The 21,880-nt window shown below is 46.4% G+C and overlaps 1 protein-coding gene across 1 annotated transcript in view; it reads right to left on the bottom strand.

The window, feature by feature from the left end:
- The window catches only part of ABCA1 (ATP binding cassette subfamily A member 1), a 108,219-nt gene that overhangs the window by 65,477 nt on the left and 20,862 nt on the right, over positions 1–21,880 (bottom strand). The window contains exons 3-5 of the mRNA XM_016224992.2: positions 13,672–13,765; positions 9,589–9,730; positions 8,730–8,848 (exon numbers count right to left, since the gene is read on the bottom strand). Coding sequence (XP_016080478.2) covers positions 8,730–8,848; positions 9,589–9,730; positions 13,672–13,765 — 355 coding nt within the window. The remainder of the gene's footprint in view (positions 1–8,729; positions 8,849–9,588; positions 9,731–13,671; positions 13,766–21,880) is intronic.

A 21,880-nucleotide genomic window follows, 5' to 3' on the forward strand; every position in this document is an offset into this window, starting at 1 on the left:
AAAAAATGTCTTTAAATGAATAAATTACCAACAAGAAGATAAACAGAGAGGCGATTCCTCAAAGCCTAAGAGTTGGGAACTAAGAAGAGAAGAGGAAGGAATGTGGTGTGAGGCCAGAGAGGGGTCACCTTGTATCTTGCTTTCAGTTTTCTCCACTACGTGGCTGGCAGGAAAATGAGTGGAGACGCCAAGAATATTGAGAAAGCCAGGTGTCGTAAACAGTCTTCCTCTTAGCCTAGCTAGCTCCTGACCCTTCTTTATGACTTGGACCATGATTCATCTCCTCCAGGAAGCCTGCCCTGACTTCCCCATCCACAAAGCTGGGTTAGTGGCCTTCCTCTGTGTCCTGAGAGCATCCTATGTTTCCCTTGACCACCCCAAAGAGCAAGGTGCAGTTGTCTGAACACACATCTTTCTTCCCAGAGGAACAGAAGTGCCATGAGGGCGAGGACTTTGTAACTCTGGCATGCAGCAGTGCCTGGCACGGAGGAGGCACTCTCAGTGATTGGGTGTGTAAAGGAATGAACACAAATGAGTGGATTAACCAACGAACCGAGATGATCTGGAAAACCGTCAATTACGGAGAAGTAAACTCACCTTGCAGTGCTTAGGGAAGAGTGGAGCGGCACACAAACGTGAGACAAACCAGATCAAGACAACACTCCAGTGTCTCTGAGCCCACACAGCTGCGTCAGCCCAGGTCGAAAAGACAGCCAAGTGAGTGGAAGCTGGAAGCAGGGACAGTGTCAACAGAACAAATGGGGTGACAATGGCATGTACACTTGACCTCACTGGGCTGAGCTGGAGGTTAAATGAGAAAATGTACCTGAAGTCCCAATATGATGCCAGCCACTGAGAAAGGTACCCAATAAAGACGGCTGCTAGTATCCTCACTCTCAGGAACGACTGGCTTCATTAGCTCCATGGCCTGTGTGTGTGTGTGTGTGTGTGTGTGTGTGTGTTATGTATTTCCCTGGCTGAATTCCTAAGTTGGACAGAATTTTTGAGTTCTTCCTGCTGATACTGTTCATAAGACAAAAAGGTTGAAACTGACTTACTTGTCTATTCAGAACTTTATAGAAGAATAAATCTAGCATTTTATAGAGAATCAACGGGAAAGATCACATCCACGAGGGAGGTCACTGCAAAGATTAGCATAAGTGGAAGATGACCGGTAAGAAAGACCAGTTAGTAGAGGCAAGACAGGGAACACTTAGTGGAGAAAACAGTCACTGAGCCATTTAGCTTTGCCCAAGTGAGTTGACGTGACCTTGGTTTTCTTATCTGTAAAATGTGGGATGAAGAGATGATCTCAGAGGTCTTCTAATAGGTGGTACGAAAAGGTACTCCTGGGATAAAATTAAGTCAGCCTTGGGTATCATGTCAGAAGATCTGAATTCAAGTCCTAGCTCAGCTGTTCCTTGACTATGTAACCATGAACCCTCTTCTTCATTTCTCTGGGCCTCAGTTTCCTTAACCATAAAATGGGGTTATTAACAGGCTGTTGTGGAAACCAAGATCAAGAATGTGCGAGTAGCCTTTCACAGGGAAAGGGCTGCCGAGCCTCCTGGGTTTCCACAGGTACCTGAGAGGGAACGGATGCTGTCACAGAGCACAGCCATCAGGGAGCTGACCAGTCACTAGAGCGTGAGCCCCTGCGGCCCCCAGAGAAGACAAAGTCACCATCCAGCAAAACACCAGGACAGCTTTCCTGCAGCGCGCTCTCCAACGTGGACCAGATACGTGATCCGCTGAACTCGGCCTCCTCAGTTCTGCCTAGAGGTGGCCTGTCCAATTCCCAAGGGCTTTCTTTGGGTGTGGTGAGGTGGGCAAAGGAGGAAAAATAAAACCAGGACCTTGGAGTCTAAAGAACAAAACAAGTGAAACACGTATTTTGTGACCCGAGGAAGAACAGGACAGAACCCTCAGTTTCTGGCCAATTCCCAGGGCCAGGCCTCCCTGACCGAGCTAAGGAAACGCCTCCAGAGCAGGTAGAGGGGTGCGGTGGGGAGAGGCCCTGCCCTGGGGGATGCTTCCAAAGCCACTTGGCTTTGCTCTGATTCTTTCCAGCCTGCCCGAGCTCCGCAGAGGACAAGGGGAGCAGGGGGAGGAGCGGAGGGAAGGGGGGGCGGGAGGAGAGAGGAGGGAGGGCAGCAGGAAGGCGGAGGAGGGAAGCCCTCAGCCAGAGAGCTGGGGTTACTCTCGGTCAATGCCCTCCAGTCCCCAGCTCGGATTTCAAGATCGCTGTAGTCTCTTTTGTTCAAACAAGAAAAGGAACCACAGCCATCAGCTGCTTGAGAAGTGGGTGGAGGCAGCAAATGGGGGAAAAAAGGAGAAGTTGGAGAAAGAGATCACGTCAGCATCCAAGGCCCAGACGCTCTTCTTAAAAGGACCCCAGGAGGGTCTCCCAGCCCTCAGCTAATCAAATGGTAATGGCCCTGCGGGGCCTGGGGCAAATTCTAACTCTTGGCTTTACTCAGCCTAAGCTGTCCGCCTCTACAAACAAGACCCTGAAGCATCTCTGCTATGAAAGGGCTGGCAACAAACACGCTCGGGTTTCTTCTCGGCGGTTTTTCGTGGGGGTTGTTTTGGTTTGTTTTCCGGATGCTAGGGCTGTATTTTCTTCTTCCAGGACAGCTAATGCCTGTTTCACTCAGATGGCTGGACCCTTCTCTGGGAAGACTAGGGCTCTGGAGAGGCAGGTAAAGCGGGGTGACCTGGCTGTTCCCTGGGGTGACTCCTTGGCAGGTGAAAGAAGGCTGGGAGCCTGGGATGCTGGTAGCCTGAGGTCCTTCCTGCTGGGGGTCTCAGCCTGGGGTTCCCAACCCAGGAGGCGTTTCCTTCTCTACAGTGAGGGCTTGCTCGGGGATACCAACACGTAAGGGGAAGATCTCAGATTCCAGTCTGGCTAACCTGGCTCAAGTCTCAGTTCCAGAATGTTCCACTTATGTGGCCTTGGAGAGGTCGCTCAGCTCTCAGAGCTGCATTTCTCTGTAAACAGAGTTCACCTTATACCTTATACCTTATAGGGGTAAAGTACCCTGAATGCTGACTCGTTATGTATGAGAAAAGACAAGCTGAAAATTAAACAAGTTCGAAATCAATGTTGATAAAGTCATGATAACAATATGATAGGTTCCCAAGAGAAACACTGAAAATTTAGGGGTATGCTCCCTGAACCCTTTGAGGCCAGAGTCTTCTCCTGAAGCCAACAGGAGTCCTATAACTTTAGGAGCCACACAGTTCTTAAAGTATTTTACATGTAACGTGAACTTGCATTAGTTCAACAAACTTTTAAATGGCTACTGACCCCCAAATACTAGTGCTATTGTTCAAAGCAGCAATAATTCTCTGTGCTCCCTGAAGGCAGGAAAGACCCTGTAACAACAGAGATGCTACTGAAAGACATGGTCCTTCCCTGGCCTCCCAGGTGGCTGAACGGAGGTGCGAGCCTCCAGCCCTCTCTGCCTCTCCAGGATCTGTCACCGTTGAAATCGGGATGGAAAGAGACGTGACACATTTTTCCCCAGTTACATCTACTGAGGCAAGAGCATACTCATGCCTTACTGAGAAGTGGCCAAGGTGGGAGAGGTTGTTGGCAGCCCCTGGAATGAAGACTCACAGCAACTGATAAGAACTTGAATAGTAGCCAGGTCCTCAAAGAGCCAGTGGAGACTGTAGTCCCAAAGGAAAGGAGTGACTTGTTCGCACTGGCCAGGAGCACTCCTGATGCAAGGAGGTGGCAGGCACCGTGGGGCTGGCTTGGAGACCCAGAAGGAAATGAAGGGAGCCCTGAGGGAGTAGCATTGGCTCAAACAAGTTCTGGCCAAAAGGAAAATGAGTTTATGAGACAGGGGCTGAGAAGGGATTCTTTCCAGGACTGGACTAAGGAAGGATTGTTAATATATATCATGTATAAACAGCTTAGTGTTTTTTTTCTTTTAAAGTTAATAAAACATAGGAAGAGACGAGGTAGTGATCTGTGGGCAGAGAAAGGTGGTTAGCATTTGTTGATCCTCGGACACGTTATGTGAGTTTTGTTTTGTTTTTTAATCCCTAAAATCAACTTATAAGAAATGTATTATTGCCACTTTTCAAATGTGAAAACAGGCCCAGAGAGGTTAATACCCTGCTCAAGGCTACGGAGTAAGCAAGTGGTCATTTGAACCCGATCAGCTCAGGCTACAGAGCTTTGGCTCTTTCTCCTATATTGGGAATTAGCTAAACCTCTCAACTCTTTAAAAAACGCCTCATCCTGTTTTTGGCATCAAAAGCTCATGGTGCCGCCCCTAAGTCCTGGTACTGAAAAATAAGGCAACATGGCCACACGGTGTGGTGGGAAAACGCTGATCCTTGGGGTGAAACAGACTTGGATTCAATTCCCAGCTTTATTCTATGGCCTTGGGAACCTGACATATCGTTTCTCAGCCTCAGTTTCCTCATCAATAAAATGGAGATGATAACATCAACCTGATAGTGCCAGCGTAAGTCTTGAAGGTAACAGGACATTAAAATGTAAAAGGGCATCCTTACCTGTGCAACTTCATCCCTGGGACAAAGTGTCGCTCTAAGATCGCCCTTTTGCGCCTCACTACAACAGTGACAAGAGGGCCGGAAACGGGACGCTCCAAAGCAGAAACAAATTGGACTCCCAGCCTGCTCTTTGTCACCCAAGATTACAAATGTAATCTTATGGTTTATAAAATGATAAATAAACCTTAAACTGGAAAAGCAAAAGTCATGAAATACTGTGGTTTTTTAAAATCCTGTTCTTGATGAGAGCCATCCGAACTTGTTAGAGGCAGCCTGATATTGTGGGGTACATGCTGTCCTGTAATTGAGTGCAACTGTGCTTTCTATTCTTGCCCCGCTAAAGCTGACCTTTGACTTGATTTAGTTCGGGCAGTATTTCAACACAGCACTGCAGCGTGGCATCCACACAACCACAGCCTTGCTGGGAACAGCCCCCTACCCCGGGTGGAAACCAACAGCCTGGGCTCTGGGCTGCAGCCTGGCTGTGACGATCTAGGAAAACTTCCTCACGTTAGGTAGAAAGGTTTCAAAATATGAAACCCTAAGATCCTAAATTAGAACTGACAAAGTGCATACAGAACGTGAATTGCAGTCACCCGAAGATTTAAAGGAATTTCCAGTTTGATCACATAATGTTGACACACACGTCATCAGATCTTCCAACAAGATGACACACAGGGGGGCCACAAAGACAAAATACAAAGCTTGGGACTGCAACCTCAACTTCCGTGGCTGCTCCAAGGAAGGAAAGGGTTCAGGCGGGGAAGGAGAGGTGGCTGTAAGTCACGGCATGTTCTTTCTGGATGGGCCCTGGGGAGCAGTCCACCCATGCCTGCTACCCATGAAGCCAGGAAGTGGAGAATGTCTGGCATTTCTCTTTCGGGAGCCCTCTTGTCTCCTTTCTGATCCCAACCCACGGATGCCCTTTCCTTCCCTGGAGCACGAATGCCTAGCATCCTGTGACCTTGGAGAAGTTTCTGGCCATACTGGGCTACTCTCTTTAGGATGTAATAATAGCAGAGTATGAAAGACTGAAGTTGTAGACCTTTTCCTGCTTCTTGCCAGCTGTGCTTCCTTAGGCAAGTTACTTAGCCTCTCTGAACTCCAGCTCCTTCATGTGCATAAAAAGGGGAAAAATTCCCTCCCTCACATGGTGGTCATGAATATGCAGTGAACTGAAGTACAAGCCTGGTACTTCTTTTGTGCCAGACACTATCCTAATGCTTTATTGTTATTAGCTCATTTATTTTCCATAATATCTCTAAGAGAGGTTCTGTCAGTGTCTCCACTTTGAGGAAACGGAGACACAGAGATGCTGTAGAATGATCTGCTGGTAAGCAGCAGAGCCAAAATGTGAACCAAGGCAGTCTGGCTGCCAAGTCTATTCTCTTAACGCTATAAAGTGTACTGCCCGCTGGCTGTTTACAAGACGATAATTTTACAACCCCTTCTCTCGACACCCTGCCACAGCCAACTACATTGCCATGTCACCAGAGCCTGTCCTGCTCTCTGGGGATCATGCCTCTGAGTGTCAAAGATCAAAGCAGAATCAAAGGTCCATACAGTTAGTTCTCAGGATTGCCAGTAAATCTGACAGCCAGGAAGTTATGACCCTAAGTAAATTCCAGCATAAGCCTTGGGACTTATTTCACAAAAGTTCTAGAGAGCTCATCAGAACGGCAGAACCAACCAGACGTGTACCGTGAATATACAAAAAACGGCAGCCACGCCGCTGACATCAAAAATCCAGGCGAGGGGGTGGGAAAGCTCAAGGCCCAAGTCAGGAGGTCCGGATGCACACAGCGCTGCCCCAGAGCTCTCCTCCGGTCCGGTCCTTCCCTCTCCAACCCTCGACCTCATGGCGAGGGATGTCCTCCGAAGGGACATCTCCAGCCCAGCAACAAAATGCCCAAAGTCGTCCTTGTTCAGCGCAGGCTGGTGGATCTTTGAGGGCCTGAGTGGTAATGCCCAAAAGAGTTGTTAAGTCTCCAGCGGATGGATCCAAACCTCAAGCCTTGGTCCCACAGTCATCCCTGACAAAAGAGCTATTTATTCAAATCCTAGATGACAGGAAACAACAAGCAGCAGCAAGCAGAGTACATGGCAAAATCGAAACCTAAGATGGTTTTTGGTAGGATGAGATGACACAGGGAATCTAAAAATATAAAATAGAAAACGAGATAGATATTTTCCTTAGGTTCAAAAAGCTGCCCGCACAATGAAGGGATGGAAAACAAGTAACTTGCAACATTGTGTCTTTCAGAGACACCCAATTTCAGTTTCCGCTGACTGCACACAGAATGTGTCAGCGGGGTGACGTGGATGCCCAGAAGCCTGCCGCAGTCTCAGGCAGAAGCACGGTGCTCAGAACAAAGGGGGCAAAAGTCCCTTTTACTCTGTGCTGCGATACTGTTGCAGTTTCTGACAAACTTTAAAAAGACAGAGACACACTGAAACACAACCAGAGGGAGCCAGAGGGGAGGGAAGAATCATTCATTCCCCAAGTCCAGAAAAAAATCAAAGACTTTGGGGAGAGAGGGGACAAAAATGAGAGCTGTCTTTAAATATTTCAAGGGAAATAGAATTAGCCTCATTCTCTAAAAGGTACATGTTCTGATCATGAAAGCTGTCAACACCTAAAAAGAGCTGCCATGGGAGAGGTAGGCCTACTATGTGCCAGGCACTTAAAGAGTTTATATTTTACATTGCAAGTCACCTATTCATTTATAGGTGAGGAAATTAAGGCTCAGAAAGGTTAAAATGGCTTGGCCAAGATGTCACCACTCCAAAATAATCATAGCTCATATTCACTAAATGTTTCCTATATGCCAGATGCTATGTTTAAGAAATTAAATGTTATATTTCATTTATACCTCAAAATAATCCTATGAGGTAGGTTCTCCTATTGTCCCTATGTCACAGATGAGAAGCCAAAAGAGCCTAAGTGACTTATTCACAAAGTCACAAAACCACAAAGCAAAATATCCTAACACTCTTTCAACCCTTCTGGCAGGGCCACACTGTCTCTCTGCAGTAGAAGAAATAACCCGAGCTCTGCCTCTGATGCACTAGGCAGGCGCCCTTCAGTAGGTGAGGAAGGACTGAGGCTTTGCTTGCACCTCTCTGTGGCCTGCACTGGGACAGACACACGTGTGTAGGACCAGGGGCCTACAGGGCAAGGAAACAGCATCCAGGTGCAGTACAGCTGGGGGCCCCTCTGACCCTAAGCGCCCTCGCACCTCTGTCCGAGGTGAAGCAACGCCTCCTCCATGCCACCGGTCACAGCCCTGCTTCCCTCTGTCCTCAGGCTCCACACCACCCACTGCCTCTTTTTCTGCCCAGAGAAAGGACAGTTCTGTCTGCCCAAGGAAGAGCTCCCATCCAAGTCTGCTTCAAACCCTAACACTTTACACCATGTCTTCTTTCGCCAAGTGGATCACAAACTGGGAGGCCTTTCAGCAAAGGCCGGCCCACCCGAAACACCAAACGAAGGGAAAAGAACCTTCCCTGAGCCATGGTAGCAGTTGGCCCACGATGGGGAGTAATTTACCACTGACACCATTTTAGAACCATGGTTATGATAAAAAGAAGACCGGCTTTCATTAGAATTGTGTTTTTAAATTCTCTGCACACCACCACAGTCTGCACCCAAGAGACGGCTCCCGCCCCCCCCCGCCCCTTCAGCAGCCACTGCCCGGGAGGCTCACGACCCGTTCAGCCAACACCTGGGCCAGCGAACGGCCTGCTCCTCAGACACTCTTCCTTAAGGGCGTGCCCGGATTGTATCAGATCGGAGATCAGGATTTTGTTTTTCAAAGATCAGAGTTCAAATGTCCATCAGACTAAATCAAATGACTAGGGGGAAGATGAATTGCATTTTCTGTTTGAAGTAAATGCTTACTTCCACTTGTCAGTATCAAGTTGCAACTTTAATTGCTCTTATCAGCACAGAAGTATCCCCATCTATAAATCCACCCAATCACTGCAACCTTATGGCCAACTCCAGAGAAATGAAGTTGGAAGCAATCTACACCCCTCACTGTCCTAACGCCCGGCCTGTGCCAGTGCCCAGCCACAGGGAAGGAAAACCCAGGAGGGAAGGACTGAGAGGGACAAGCACCAGGCCGCCCGAGAGGCCCTCTCCCTGGTGAGGGCCAAGTTCAATTACACCCCGCGCACAGCAAGGCTTTGCTTACTTGAGCTGTTAGCCTCGATCATCTGTAACGTCCTCAGAACCTTGTGTATGTCCTTCATGCTGGTGTCTCTCTGGCTATATAAAAGGAGCCGCTGAGCATCTGAGAAGAGGCGAGACACACTGCAGGGAAGACCGGAAAAGCACAAAAGCTCTATTAGGCCAGCTGCCTCTCCCAGTTGAAGAAAGGACCTGCCTATGACACATGCCCCAGCCAGCTGAGCTGCCAGGTCCTCCGCTCTTACTGTTCCCCATGCCCAGCGTCACTGGCGTCCTAGGCTTTTAAACAATCCCGCCAGCCCTGCCCCAAATGCTCCTTCCCATGGGGCCACCAAGGCTCAGCCCATGTGCCTCCTCTCCAGGAAGCCCCCCCCCACACACACACACTCCCCCAGGGCCAATGTATCTATGAGACACAGTAGATAGACAGAGTACTTAGGGCTCAGGATACTCTTGAGAGTCCACAGAAAAGTTTTTTATTTCTTTTAAAATCAGAATAAAACCTAGCTCCCAGGCCAGGCAGCTCGGGTGCACAGTGAATGTCTGCTAAATGAGCGAGCGAACCAACACAAAGAGCAGAGGCCTCCCCGTGGAAGCCAGCACACTCCTTGTCTTCGCTTCCCAACTTATCAGCCAGGTTTTGGAGGAAAGCCCCACCCCGCCCCCAGCCACATGACTTTTAGCTGCACATTCTTAAACCTGGCAGCAATTCTCCCTGCCCTCACCCTACGGACTTCATCACACAAACCTTTACGAAAGCAACTTCGCTCAAATCCAACCATTCAAAATTCTCCGTAGGCTTAAAAGGGGAGGAAAAGAATGAATGGGCACATTTGGGGAAGAAAACCTGTCCCAGTACTTACATGGATTTGTTAAAGTTTCCAACAACCCCAGGAGCCTCACCAGGAGTCGGGTAACGGAAACACGGGTTATTGGCGTTGCAGATGATCCCCTGGACCCAGGGAAGCGTCCCTGCAGAGGGCATAGCTTTGTTTGGAAAGTGGCCTGTTGGCATTGCAAAGAAAAACACCGGAGAAACATCAGTTCTTTGAAGCAGTTTTGGGATTTCATCTTTCTCTCTATTGGTTCCATATAGTCCCCACCATAAATCTGCCTGTCCCCTCCCCCATATTACAGAGACCTGCCACCTCTGACTAATCCAACCCTGAGTTGGAAACTTAGCATCAGATAGTGATTCTTCATCTATTTGACATCATGTGTAGAATGGGAATCGTGGCACAAGCCTTGGAGACATCGCAAGAGAGGTAGTTTAGACCACATGCAGAAAGGGCCTGGCGTGCAGCTAGTCGTTGGTTGTTAGTTCATCTTCCACAGCCCCCGTACTTTTCACAGACACAGAGGGGCCCTGAGGTTGACCTAATCCAATTCAATTCCTTCATGCTCTAAGGAGGAAACTGCGGCAAGATGCAGTAGCAGGTGGAGAACACTCAGGGAATCAGTGGGCAGGACTGGGGTGGAGCCCACATTTCCGTGATCCAAATCCACGCTCCTTCCCTCATACCTGCTCCCCGCTGTATACCTGAGCCCCTCTCAATCCCCTCTGTGCTGTCCTTTGTTGGCCAAACCTATGTTAGTTTCACAAGCTCCTTAAGGCACCTAATAAACAAGCTACCTCGGATCAGAGGTCATTTGTGAACCTACATTTGTTGTTGCTGTTGACCCTCAATGAAACCATGAGCCCCATTCAACAGGTCATGTCACCACTCTCTTTTCCCTTTGTGTGGAGGAGGGTCTGACAAACAGCATGATTGGGTATATTTGGCTGGTCCTAGGTGCCAAAGGCACAGTTTGGTGTGTGGCAGTCTCGCATGGGTGCTGCTTCTGAGGCTATCAAAGATAAGGAGCTCCTAACCTGAGGACCAAGAATATGTGAATTCCTTTGGACAGAAAGACCATGGCTGCAGCTTCTATTATATTCTCAGGGTCATCTGTGATGCCCTCAAAGAGTTAACAATCATTGCGACCCATGGCTCTGTAGGTGCAAGAGCTGTGGAGTTCCACAGGCTTTGGGGTCAGACCAACTGAGATTCACATCCACTCCCTACAACACACTAAGCAGAGACTTTAGCCAAGTCACTGAACCGCCAACTCTCAGTTTCCTTATCTGTAAAATGGTGATAAAAATACAATCTACGCCCGACCGGGCGTGGTTCAGCCATTAAGCATTGACCTAGGATCCAGGAGATGGCTGTTTGATTCCCAGTCAGGACACACGCCCGGGTTGCAGGCTCGATCCTCGGTTGGGGGCATGCAGGAGGCAGCCGATCAGTGACGACTCTGTCATCACTGATGTTTCTCTCTCTCTCTCCCCCTCTCCCTTCCTCTCTCTGAAATCAATAAAGATATATTTTTAAAAAAACAAACAAAACAATCTACTTCGGAGAGCTGCAGTAGGTATTCCATGAATTCTTACAGGCGCAGCATGTAGCAGGGTGCGTGGCACAGTGTGAAGGCTGGAGGAATGGACTGTTAGGATTACTGAGGCCCTGCGGCGTGAGCCTAAGATAGGCCTTACTCTGCTGGTGTCCTGCTAGGAATCCTCCAAATCTCACAGCCACAACCTTCCTCCAAAGCAGGAACCCTGTTCTATTCAGCTTACTATTTTCATGCAAAGGTGCTAATAGAGTCTCCCCAGGAGCTAACCCAGATAAGCCAGGACTGGCAACATGGCCTTCCAGTACTGGGGCACTTCCATCTGCCTTCTTCTTTCCATATTCCAACAGGGGAGGCGACATCCACAGCAAGGAGGCAACAAGATCTGATGCCTGTGGCCACTCCGCAGGGACTCTGGCCTGTTCAACATTTACTCAGTTAACCTCCTTATCTCCCCGTTAATAGTTCAAAGAAAACCAAACAAGGTCCCTCGCCTGAGTCAGCTGCTCCTCATGCAGGGGAGATTTATGTAACCCAACCAAGCACTCGAAGGACCACGAGAGTCTCCCCTTTAACCTCCCAGGGACTCTGGTGCCAAGCACAGGGTGGTATCAGTCCAGGCAGCACAGGGCAGTAGAAGGTGAAGATATTTCAGGCTATACCTTGATGAGTGAAGCAAAGACGCTTCCCTGTGTGTGTGTCCCACCTTCTTTGCAAGCTAAAGCAGGAAGGGGACTTGGCACGGGTGCACAGGATGACAATCTAATAGCATAACGGACTCCCAGGACCCAGGAAAGTAATGAGGGCCTTGATGGCTCTGGGTGAAACTGGGAGAGATTTATGGGGCAGAATTATACACCAACCCTTTGTTTCCAGAGACATGATTCGCCTTAGCAATCTGCCTTCCGGCTAGGTCCCGAGAACAGGAGGCGAGGTTGCAAGAAGTGCATAGGTGGAAGGCAAAAGTCATATCTGCCTTCTATAGACACAAAAATTCCACAACATTTCTGAGAATCTATGGTCTAGACTCAGACAACCCTGGGTTAAAATTCCACGTGTTCAACATCACCACCTCGACAAGTGTCAGAGACAGGACACAAACAAACCCCAATTTGTCTGATCCAAAGTCTGCATGTTTCTACTACACCATCTTGCCTACTTGTGATCATTCCAGAGAGAGAACAGCCGAGCACATGAAAAAAACTGAGTGTTCCTTAAAACATGCACACCAGTGGGGCTTAGGGTGATCTTAAATAAAATCAAATATGTGGTTGCTCATCAATCTTGGGAGTTCCAAAAGAGAAGGCAGAATTACCTCCCAGGCCCACAAATTGAGTGTGTATTTCATTTTATATTCTTCTCATTTCTGGTGAAATCTGAAAAAATCACATTTGGTAGAAGGTTCCTCCGGTTTTGTGGGGGTTTTAAAAATTTGAGTGTATATAATGTGTTCTAGCAAATTAGCAGGTAGGTAACCGCCTTCATGTGCTGTGGACCAGACCAAGAACACAATTCAAAGGTGATCCTGGAGCCATCCTTTTCCTGAAAAGCAGTAGTATCCTGTTCATCCTGGAAGTGCATGAGGCTGGCAGGGTGTGGGGAGAGCTGGTGAGTGGTAGGAAAAGTTACAGGGGCAATGGAACAGAGGTTCCAGCTAAACCCCTTCTATGAATGTTGATCATTTCAGACTGGGACATTTCTGTAGTGTCACTCCATCCAGAGAGGCCAGCCAGGAGAGAAAGACGTGATCGTGGAATAACTACAACCTTATATTACAGGTATTATTACAGCGATGAGGAAACTCAGGTACCAAGAAGCTAAGTCACTTGCTCAACGTGATATACCTAGTAACTGCTGAAGCCTGGGTTCAAACCCAAGTAACCTGACATCTTGAGCCTTGTGTCCTTGGCCACTACTGTATTTTCCATACTCCCTGTAAAGGCTACTTCAAAACACAGGATTTGGGAGTCAAATGACCTGAGCTTTTACTTCATCTCAGTCACTTATTAAAGGTGTGACCTTGGGCAAGTCCTTCTCTGAGCCCCAATGTACTTATCAAATCAAACGATAATATCAAGCCTATTATACAAGATTGTTATGAGAATCAAATAATATCAGTCCATCTGAGAAGCTCTGTGCAAATGCTACTAAATATTATGTGTTCCACAATTTGCACCTGTGTGATAAAGACATAATGTATATGAAAAAGACTGGCGGGGACCAGCTGACGGTGGTGTTAAGGGACTGCCTCAGGAGCTTTGTTAATCACCACTTTCTGAACTACCAGTAAGGTTATTTACTTTCATTATTTAGAACGTATGACACAGACTTTGGCTATTATTATAGTTACTACTCTCATTGTTCAGTAGGACTGAAAATAGTTTCCTGAGTTTGTGCCTTATCAAAAAATCAAGGGCCTGGCGTTTCTGTTCCAACCCATTTATGGTGTTTCCTAAAGAGAGCGTCTGGGAAAAGGTAGAATTTAGCCCATGCCCATTGCCCAGATTCCTCTTGCCCGTGGTGAGCCTCAGACAGGATGCTCAGATACTCACATTCATGTTGTTCATAGGGTGGGTAGCTCAGCCGCACGGAGATCAGGATCAGGAAGATAAACAGAGGCCAGGCCACTTCCAGCAACAACTGACACTGAGCGGGAAATAAGACAGAGCGCTGTGAGTTTAGACAGTTATATGTTTGCCTGATGCTGCTGGGCTTCGGGAAATCTACAGAGAAGTTAATCAAACAACTGATCAACTTCTCCAGCCTCTCCCACCACTCTGTAAGCTTTCCTAACACTCGACTGCTTGCAGTTCCCACCATGTAACATACTGTTCACATCTCTGTGTTTTCCTTAAGAAAGGGAAGATGCTTCCTCTCCTGCTTCATCTGGCTCATGTCTCTCATTCTTCAAGACTCAACCAGGCATAATTTCCTTCTCCTGGGCTCCCACAGTAACCGAGCCCCCAAAATCATCTCTTTCTATCACTGGCTTCCTCACGGGAATATAACCATCCAGAAGGCAAGCCCTGGGTCCCCGCCATGTCTGCATCCCCAGCATCCACACAGTTTCAGGTGCGAAATGACCATCTGTTGAAAGAGGGGGGCAAGGGCAACTGGGCCCTGCTGTGCTAAATGCCCACCACCTCTGCTCTTTAAATGCACACAAAATGCCCTGCCCTTCCCCCTCCCCCCACGGGGCTGAAAAGAGAGCTCCAAAGAACAGTGGAGATTCACGCAGTTCCACATGGACCTCCATGCCCCCAGGGCTGGAAAGAGACCACCACCCAGTAAGGTCTGGTCACCATCTTCTCCAGAGGGTAAGAAGGCCATTAACTGTACAAGTAAGCACGATCCACTGGTTACAGCAATGAGGAAAACCCTGCCTCAGTGAGTTACCAAGAGATAAATAAGCCCAGGGGCAGCACAGAAATCATCAGTAATTAACTGAACCAGTGGTGCTCAGACAACTACAGATGCTCATCGACTTAAATGGGGTTATGTCCTGGTAAATCCATGGAAAGTTGAAAATACTGTAAGTCTAAAATGCATTTAATACACCTACCCTACTGAACACCACAGCTTGGCCCAGCCTGCCTTGAATGTGCTCAGAACACTTACATTAGCCTACAGTTGGGCAAAATCGTCTCACACAGCAAATACACCATAGAGCATGAGTTGGTGACCCTCGTGCTCACGTGCCCATCCGGGAGCTGCGGTCCACTGCTGCTCCCACGGCCTCACAAGAGAGACCATACTGCATATCGCTAGCCCAGAAAAAAAATCAAAATTCAAAGCACAGTTTCTACTGAATGGGTATTGCTTTCACTACCGTGCACCACTGTAAAGTTGAAAAACTTAAGTCAAACCATCGTGAGTCGGGGACCGTCTGTAGTCACACTGCCTGAAGTCTCTCAACTCTTCCTCTCATTCCTAGACTGCGATGTTCTAATTAAGATGAACACCAAAGAGCCGAAAAGAGTCATGGGGCCTTGTGGTTAAGAGTCATTACAACTGTGGCTTCAGGGCCATGAAGCCAAGAGAACACTGGTATGAAATCCCCCCTTCTCTTTTAACAGGATTGTTTTCTTGATCCTCAAGTCCACATTCTTTTTTTTTGGTAGACAAATTGAAATTAAAAGATTAAAAAAGTAGATATAAGTCATCCCTGATCTTACTTCACAGAGAAAATTGCTAGTAAATTGAGCTAACAATGGTTCTGTTAAAACTGTTTGCCTTTTTTGCTATGTCTACATAAAAAATATTTTTTCTCTACCAAATTGAGATTTACGCATCATATATAGTTTTGTATTTTGCTTTTTTATTTATCATACTGGTAGAGTTTTCCATGATATACAATATTTTCTTAAAATAGGGACTTTAATGACCACTTAATATTCCACACTGTGAATGGATCACAATTAAGTTAACCTTTCTGCTACTGCTGGCGCTTCAGATTGTTCTGGGGCTTCCTTTTATTATTTGTTGTCAGATTTCTGGAATTTTAAACAGCTCATTTTTAATTTGCAAACGCCTTTGATATGGTTCCACATTAACCTCTTTTTAAAAATCTTCTATTTGGAAGGCAATATAAGGAAGATAGCAATGGATGTCCTGAGGTGATGAGAAAATGGGCAATTTTTTAAATACCTTCCTGTGTTTCCTAAATTTCCCATTAAGTCGAACAACAACAAAAAAACCACTGTTAGCATATAACTATGAAGAACAGTTCACTACAGACAGCACACCGGAAAACATAAAAGACAAATGGATCCCTCTTTGAAAGAAGGTATGTCGTTAATAGGGTCTCCAAGACCAAAGATGGGGCTGATCTTGCTAAGTATTTCTATAAATATTCCCAAAGAGGCAAAACACACTGAAATCAAGCTTTCCAGTGACACTGGGCCTCTCCTACCAGCCGAGTGGAAGTCCCTCCTGGGGTGGGAGGACCCCCAGGTGCTCCCTGCCTTCATCAGCACTTGGCACAGCAGGGACCCTATTTTTATGGGAGCTTCTCCCCTAGTGTCCCTTTCTTCTCACTAAGCCTACCTCATAATGAGGGCTTCAAAAATGTTTGTTGAGTAAGAGAATGAACTGAAGTTTATAAAATAATGAAGATAATACAAATCAGTTGAGCCCTTTAGGAAAGCAATTTGGCGAAATGTATCAAAAGACATGTTTATCCCCTTTGACTAAGTCATATCACAAGGACTACATTGTATAGGGCTAAATTCAAAATATCAAAAAGCTACATACATGAAATTATTTGTTCTTTGAAACACTATAATTGAAAAATATTGGAAACAATTGCACAGCAATATGGAAATGATTAAATTATGGTATGTCTACTCCACAATGTAGTATGCAATCGTTACAACAATGCGTATGAAACACAGGCACTATTAACCATGTAATGTCAAGTGAAAAAAGAACACAAAATTGTATCCACTCCAAGTTTACAGCTAAATAAAATCACAAATATTAACAGACAGGAATAAAACTTGCTAAAAATGGCATAACTGGAAATGAATTCAGAAAATAATAATAAACCCAGTCTGACTCAAGGGTCCCTGCTCTTAGCCAACCTCCTTCGCCCCCTGCCCTATTACCATAGTATCTAAATTACTGATCTTTCAAAGCCCTTGCTAACTTGAGTCACTAACCATCCAAACCAGAAAACTCATGAGACAATATTTAGTCCATGCCCCTCTAAAATTATTTGTCACTGAACTCAAAATTCACCTTACAAACTCAGAGGGATGTTCCAGGCATTTCTTTTCCTAATAGCCTCCCTCTAGAAACCTAACCTGACTACTGGCAGGCAGGCCATTCTGGCTCCACTCATTGCCCAGGTAAGATTTCTCCTCCATCACTAAACTTAGCACCTTTCCTTCACATAGTCCCTCATAACTAGCTTGGGAATAAAACTGATGCTTTACTGTTACAAACCCCTATAGAAAACTCTTCCAAATCTTGTTTTGGTACCTACCCACCCACCTCCACATCTCTCCCCCAGGAGAGGAACACTGTTTTCAAAAGGTGTTTCTCACCAAAGTCAGAAACTCAGGAGCCTCCTTTCAGTGTTGGGTTTTAAACAGTCATTCTGATGTTTCAGTGAGTTGCTACACTGAGCTGCTCTGGGGAGCACCAAAGCATCCCTTTGCACCTCTGTCTCATTACTCCTCAGCTCTCACGTGGGATAATCCGAGCGAGCACCGAGCGAGCAGGGTTTCTCAACAGCAGCACTATTGACACTGAGGGCCAGGCAACTGTTGAGGGGACTCTCTTGTGAACTGCAGGATGTTTACTGCATCCCTGTACTCTACCCACTAGATACCAGCCACACCGACCACCCCCACCCAGGACAGTGCCAACCAAAAAATGTCTCCAAACATCACCAAATGTCCCTGGGGCGTTCAGATAGTGATAGGATACGTTTCAGAACTTGATAAGGTAGTAAGATTCAAGGAAAAAGAAAGAGATGAAACTATCAAAGACTATTTTGAGAGGCAAAAAGGGGTGAGCGGGACAATGAGATGCCCCAGATCTCAGAATGTTCAAAGCAACAGCACACTCTGTCCTATATCAGCATCAAAATGAAAAAGACATAGCAAATGACCAAATAAATAACCCCCAATAGCTCCCTACAGACGTAAGAGTTTGATAAATGTCCCAAAAATAACTAGAAAAGGAGTCTGTTTAATAAAAGCTGCTGTAATGACATGATATGATTGTAAAGAAAAATTATTTTTAGACCCATCCCTGATACCATACACCTCAACTGCATCTGCGCAAATTAAAGTGAAATCTTTAAGATCAAATCAGAGACGTGTTAGAGGGAAAAACAATTTTTTAAAAAGAACAGACCTGCCCTCCCACAACTATGTAGCCTCATACATTGATGATGGCTTTTTAAATTGGTTCAGTCTTTTGAAAGGATATCTAATCATAGACTTCAAGGGCCATTTCCCTTTGACCTAATAACCTTACTCCTGAAATTCTGGCTTAAGGAAATAATACAGAAGTAGAAAAGGTGTATAACATCTTATTTATAACAGCCAGCACTGGAAACAATCTAACTGCTGGCAATAGAGAATAAACTTATAAAACAAAAACCGTGTTGATGGATTACTCTAAAGCTCCCAGAAATGTCAATGGAATCAGCCCACGGTAAATTTGGGACTCAAAGATTCCGTGGTTCCTCTAACCTCTGACTACCCCACTACCCTATAATACTTTCTTCGCTGGGAAGCAGGAACTGCAATGCACACCTCTTAGGATTGCTGTGAAAATCAAGATAATGGATATAAAAGTTCTTTCAAAACTACAAAGCACAGCCTATGTATCAAGAATCATTATTATAAACAGGAAGATCATTTAGAAATATGGAAACAGACACACTAATGTTCAATGAAAGAAGGAAACAGCATAAAATGGAACACATGTATGTAATGTCTCCTTGGGCTATGGTCACCCAAGGCCCCCTAGTGCCAAGGACCACACACACTCTGACCCTCAGGGACTCCTTTTGCACATGAAATAAAATTCAACTGCCCTTCCCCAACGGCAAAGCCCAGCAGACCTGGCCCTGCCCGATTCCCAGCTCAGCCCAGCCAGTCTTCATCTGCGCCACCAGCACCACTGGCTTTTCTGTTCCTTGACACGGGAACATGCGTTAGGCCCCGTGGCCTTCACACTCTCTGCGTCTCTGCCCGGAATACAGCGCCCTTGATCTCTGGGCTCCTGATGTTCCCCTGGCCAACTGCTGCTGGAACTTCAGGGTTCTCAGCTTAAATGTCATGACCACGCATTCTAAATTAAGTCCCTGTCTACAGCCTGGTGGTACTCAACACAGTACCACAGTTTGTCTGGGTTGTTTCTTTCTTCATGACACCTATCACAATGTGTTATTATATTTTTACTTATGTGATAATGTGTTTCCTATCTGCTTCTCTCACTACACCGTAAGCTCTACAAGGGCAGGAATCATGTCTGTCTGGTTCACCGCTACGTACTCAGCTCACTGTCCCACATGTAGTAGATGCTCGATAAATATTTACCCAAATGAAACTTTAAATGGCTATTTGGTCTGATGTTCTTCATTCCACAGATGGGGAAACTAAAACCTAGGAGAAATGAGTTTCCCTAAACCCGATGGCATATGGTGGCCAACCTGAAGCTGGCATTGAATTAGAATTACATAATAATTAGAATTAGTATCTGGATTTGAACCATCACTGCCAGGCTAGGACTAAGGACAGGAAAGAACTGTCAGGTGAAAATGGAAATGGGGAGGAGATACGGAAATTTTCATCTATTCTGCAAAATTCTATAATGGCTCTTAAATAAAGAGCATCACTTTTTATTGGATAGCTATTCCTGTCACTAAACAATGGCCAGATACTGATAACTCTAATTTATGCAAAAACTAGAATTATCTATTTTCCCAGCCACATAGCCAGTCAGATCTAATTGAGAAAACAGTTAATAGCAAAGGCAAAAAAAAAAAAAAAGGCAACATAGCCGTCCTCTGTCCCACCTGTTCCACGGGGACCGTGGCCTCTGGCTCAGCCTAAAACCAGATGCATATCATGAAAACTGCAGGCCTCGCCCTTCCTGGCCACCCAAGCCCTGTTTGTGCTGAATGACTGCCACCCACACGGGTTAACCGTTACTTTGGACCCAAACTGAGCTTTGCACTCGACTTTCGAAACTCAACTTCAATGTATTCTTTGACCAAGAACAGCAGAAAGCTAATCCTGGCTGATGGTCCCCACGCTCTGCACAATGGGAGTACCAGAGAGAGGTCCCCAGAATTCATCAGCAAACAAGGACACAGAGCGAAAGAGCAAACAGCCACCTCTCAACAGGGTTGCTCTGGGGAGTACTGGTAGGTCCCAGCTTGCACATATTATTTCTGTTCTTCCTGGCAGTGGTACACAAGGCCCCTAGAGCAGGGGAGCCTCCTTGAGACCTAAAAACTAATGACCCATTTGACACATTTACCACTCATTCAGCAAATACATATGAAGCATATCCCAGATGCCAGGCTCTGGGGCCACATGTGTACACTCCAGGATGACAGAAGAAGGGAAACGAGCAATGATGTTCTGTTCATCGTGGGCAGGAACTACTGGGGAGCTGCTACCTTCTTCCCCGCCTAATGGGCTGGACTGGTTCCGACTATGTGAGCTAACAAAGTGGCACGAAGACCCTTCGCAGGCTGCAACGTTCAACAATATACCTAGAAATCCAAGCCCAGGTGCACTGGGAAGTAGCTACCAGTCAGAACTTAAGATGCAGCGACATTAAACCTTGAGTGCAGATAAAGTGAAGCTGCTGAGAAGGGACTGGGCCTCCAGTGCCACCAAGAAATTGGTTCTGGTGTTACTCCCATGGAAGACCTACTCTGGACCCCTGTCCCCTACCCAAAGCCCAGTTCTGTTGACTGCACAGGGGGCCAGGCCAGATCTTTCCAACTCTGACACTCTAAATACCTGTGACCTGAAACAAACGGCCCTCCTTTCTAGTTCAGCAAAATCTATTTCCTTTAGAAATCAGGAAGGGAGGCAACCAGGACAAGCTAGCAGGCAGTGATATTTCATCTAGAAAAGCCCTTTTGGGTCAGGATGTTGTGTCCCTACCACCTCCTCCAACAGGAACTCTGCCACAAGACTACAGATTGCCTTCAACTAAGCCTGCCTATCCCTCCAATCTTAACTCTTTTTAAACCCACGAGCTACACTGAGCAAGAAGCCACCCACTCAGGACCAGTGGAGACTAGCCCAGTAGGGATGGCCCAACCCCCCACATCCTGCTACAGGACTCTGATTCCTTGGTGGACCACGGGGAAACTCCTTCCCTGCTTGGTGCGTCGGTATTGCTACCTGTGAAATGAGGGGCTTGGCCTGTACTACCCTTAAGACCTCCTTTCGCTGCTAAGACGATAGGATTCTTTCACTACTCCCTGGCTAATGGCCACACCGCAGCAGAAACGGTTTCCTATGGCAGGGGCTGCCATCACCAGGCTGAGAGGAGGCAGGAGGCCCAGACCACATGGCAGCTAAGAAATGAAGATGAGAGATGAATTTGGACTTGGGAACACCAGAACCTGGGAAAAGCCATGGAAGGAGGGAGAAAGGCTAAAAAGTCAGAAACTTCAAGATCTTGAGGCAGAGGATTGAAAAAAATAATAATAAAATACCACCACTGAAAAGCAAGTTGCCATAGTGGTTTAAAGTACCAACTCTAGAGTCAGGTGATCTGGATTTGAACCCAACATGCGCTTCTGGGGACCTCTCAAGTTCCCTGGCCATAAAAGAAAACAACAGTGCTTCACAGAGTCACAAAAAGACTAGTCCAGTTAATAACAAACTATTGAGTGCCTAGCACGTGGAAGCTCATTCTAAGTGTTTGCTTTCCTTATATAATATTAGGTTTTATATTTTACCGTTACTATTACCATCATCACTAAGACAGGCAGGATACGTTAGATACATAGATTCTAGTTCCCGCTCTCTCATGAGTGATCTTGGGATTCAGGTCCCCACTAGTAACATGAAGGGCCAAACAAAATCACTGTTTCTCAAACTAGAATCTGTGTGTGTGCATGTGTGTGAGGGCGGGGGCGTTACTCTTGATGGATTACATATGAGTCCCCTGTGATAATTTTAACCATTTTGTGTTTTCCTTTCTACGGTCATCTAAACAAACTAGAATAAACATATCTGGATTTTCCAAATGCCTACTTTATAACCAAGTTCT

This window comes from Miniopterus natalensis, chromosome 12 (assembly GCF_054644295.1).
Source record: "Miniopterus natalensis isolate mMinNat1 chromosome 12, mMinNat1.hap1, whole genome shotgun sequence".
NCBI lineage: Eukaryota > Metazoa > Chordata > Mammalia > Chiroptera > Miniopteridae > Miniopterus > Miniopterus natalensis.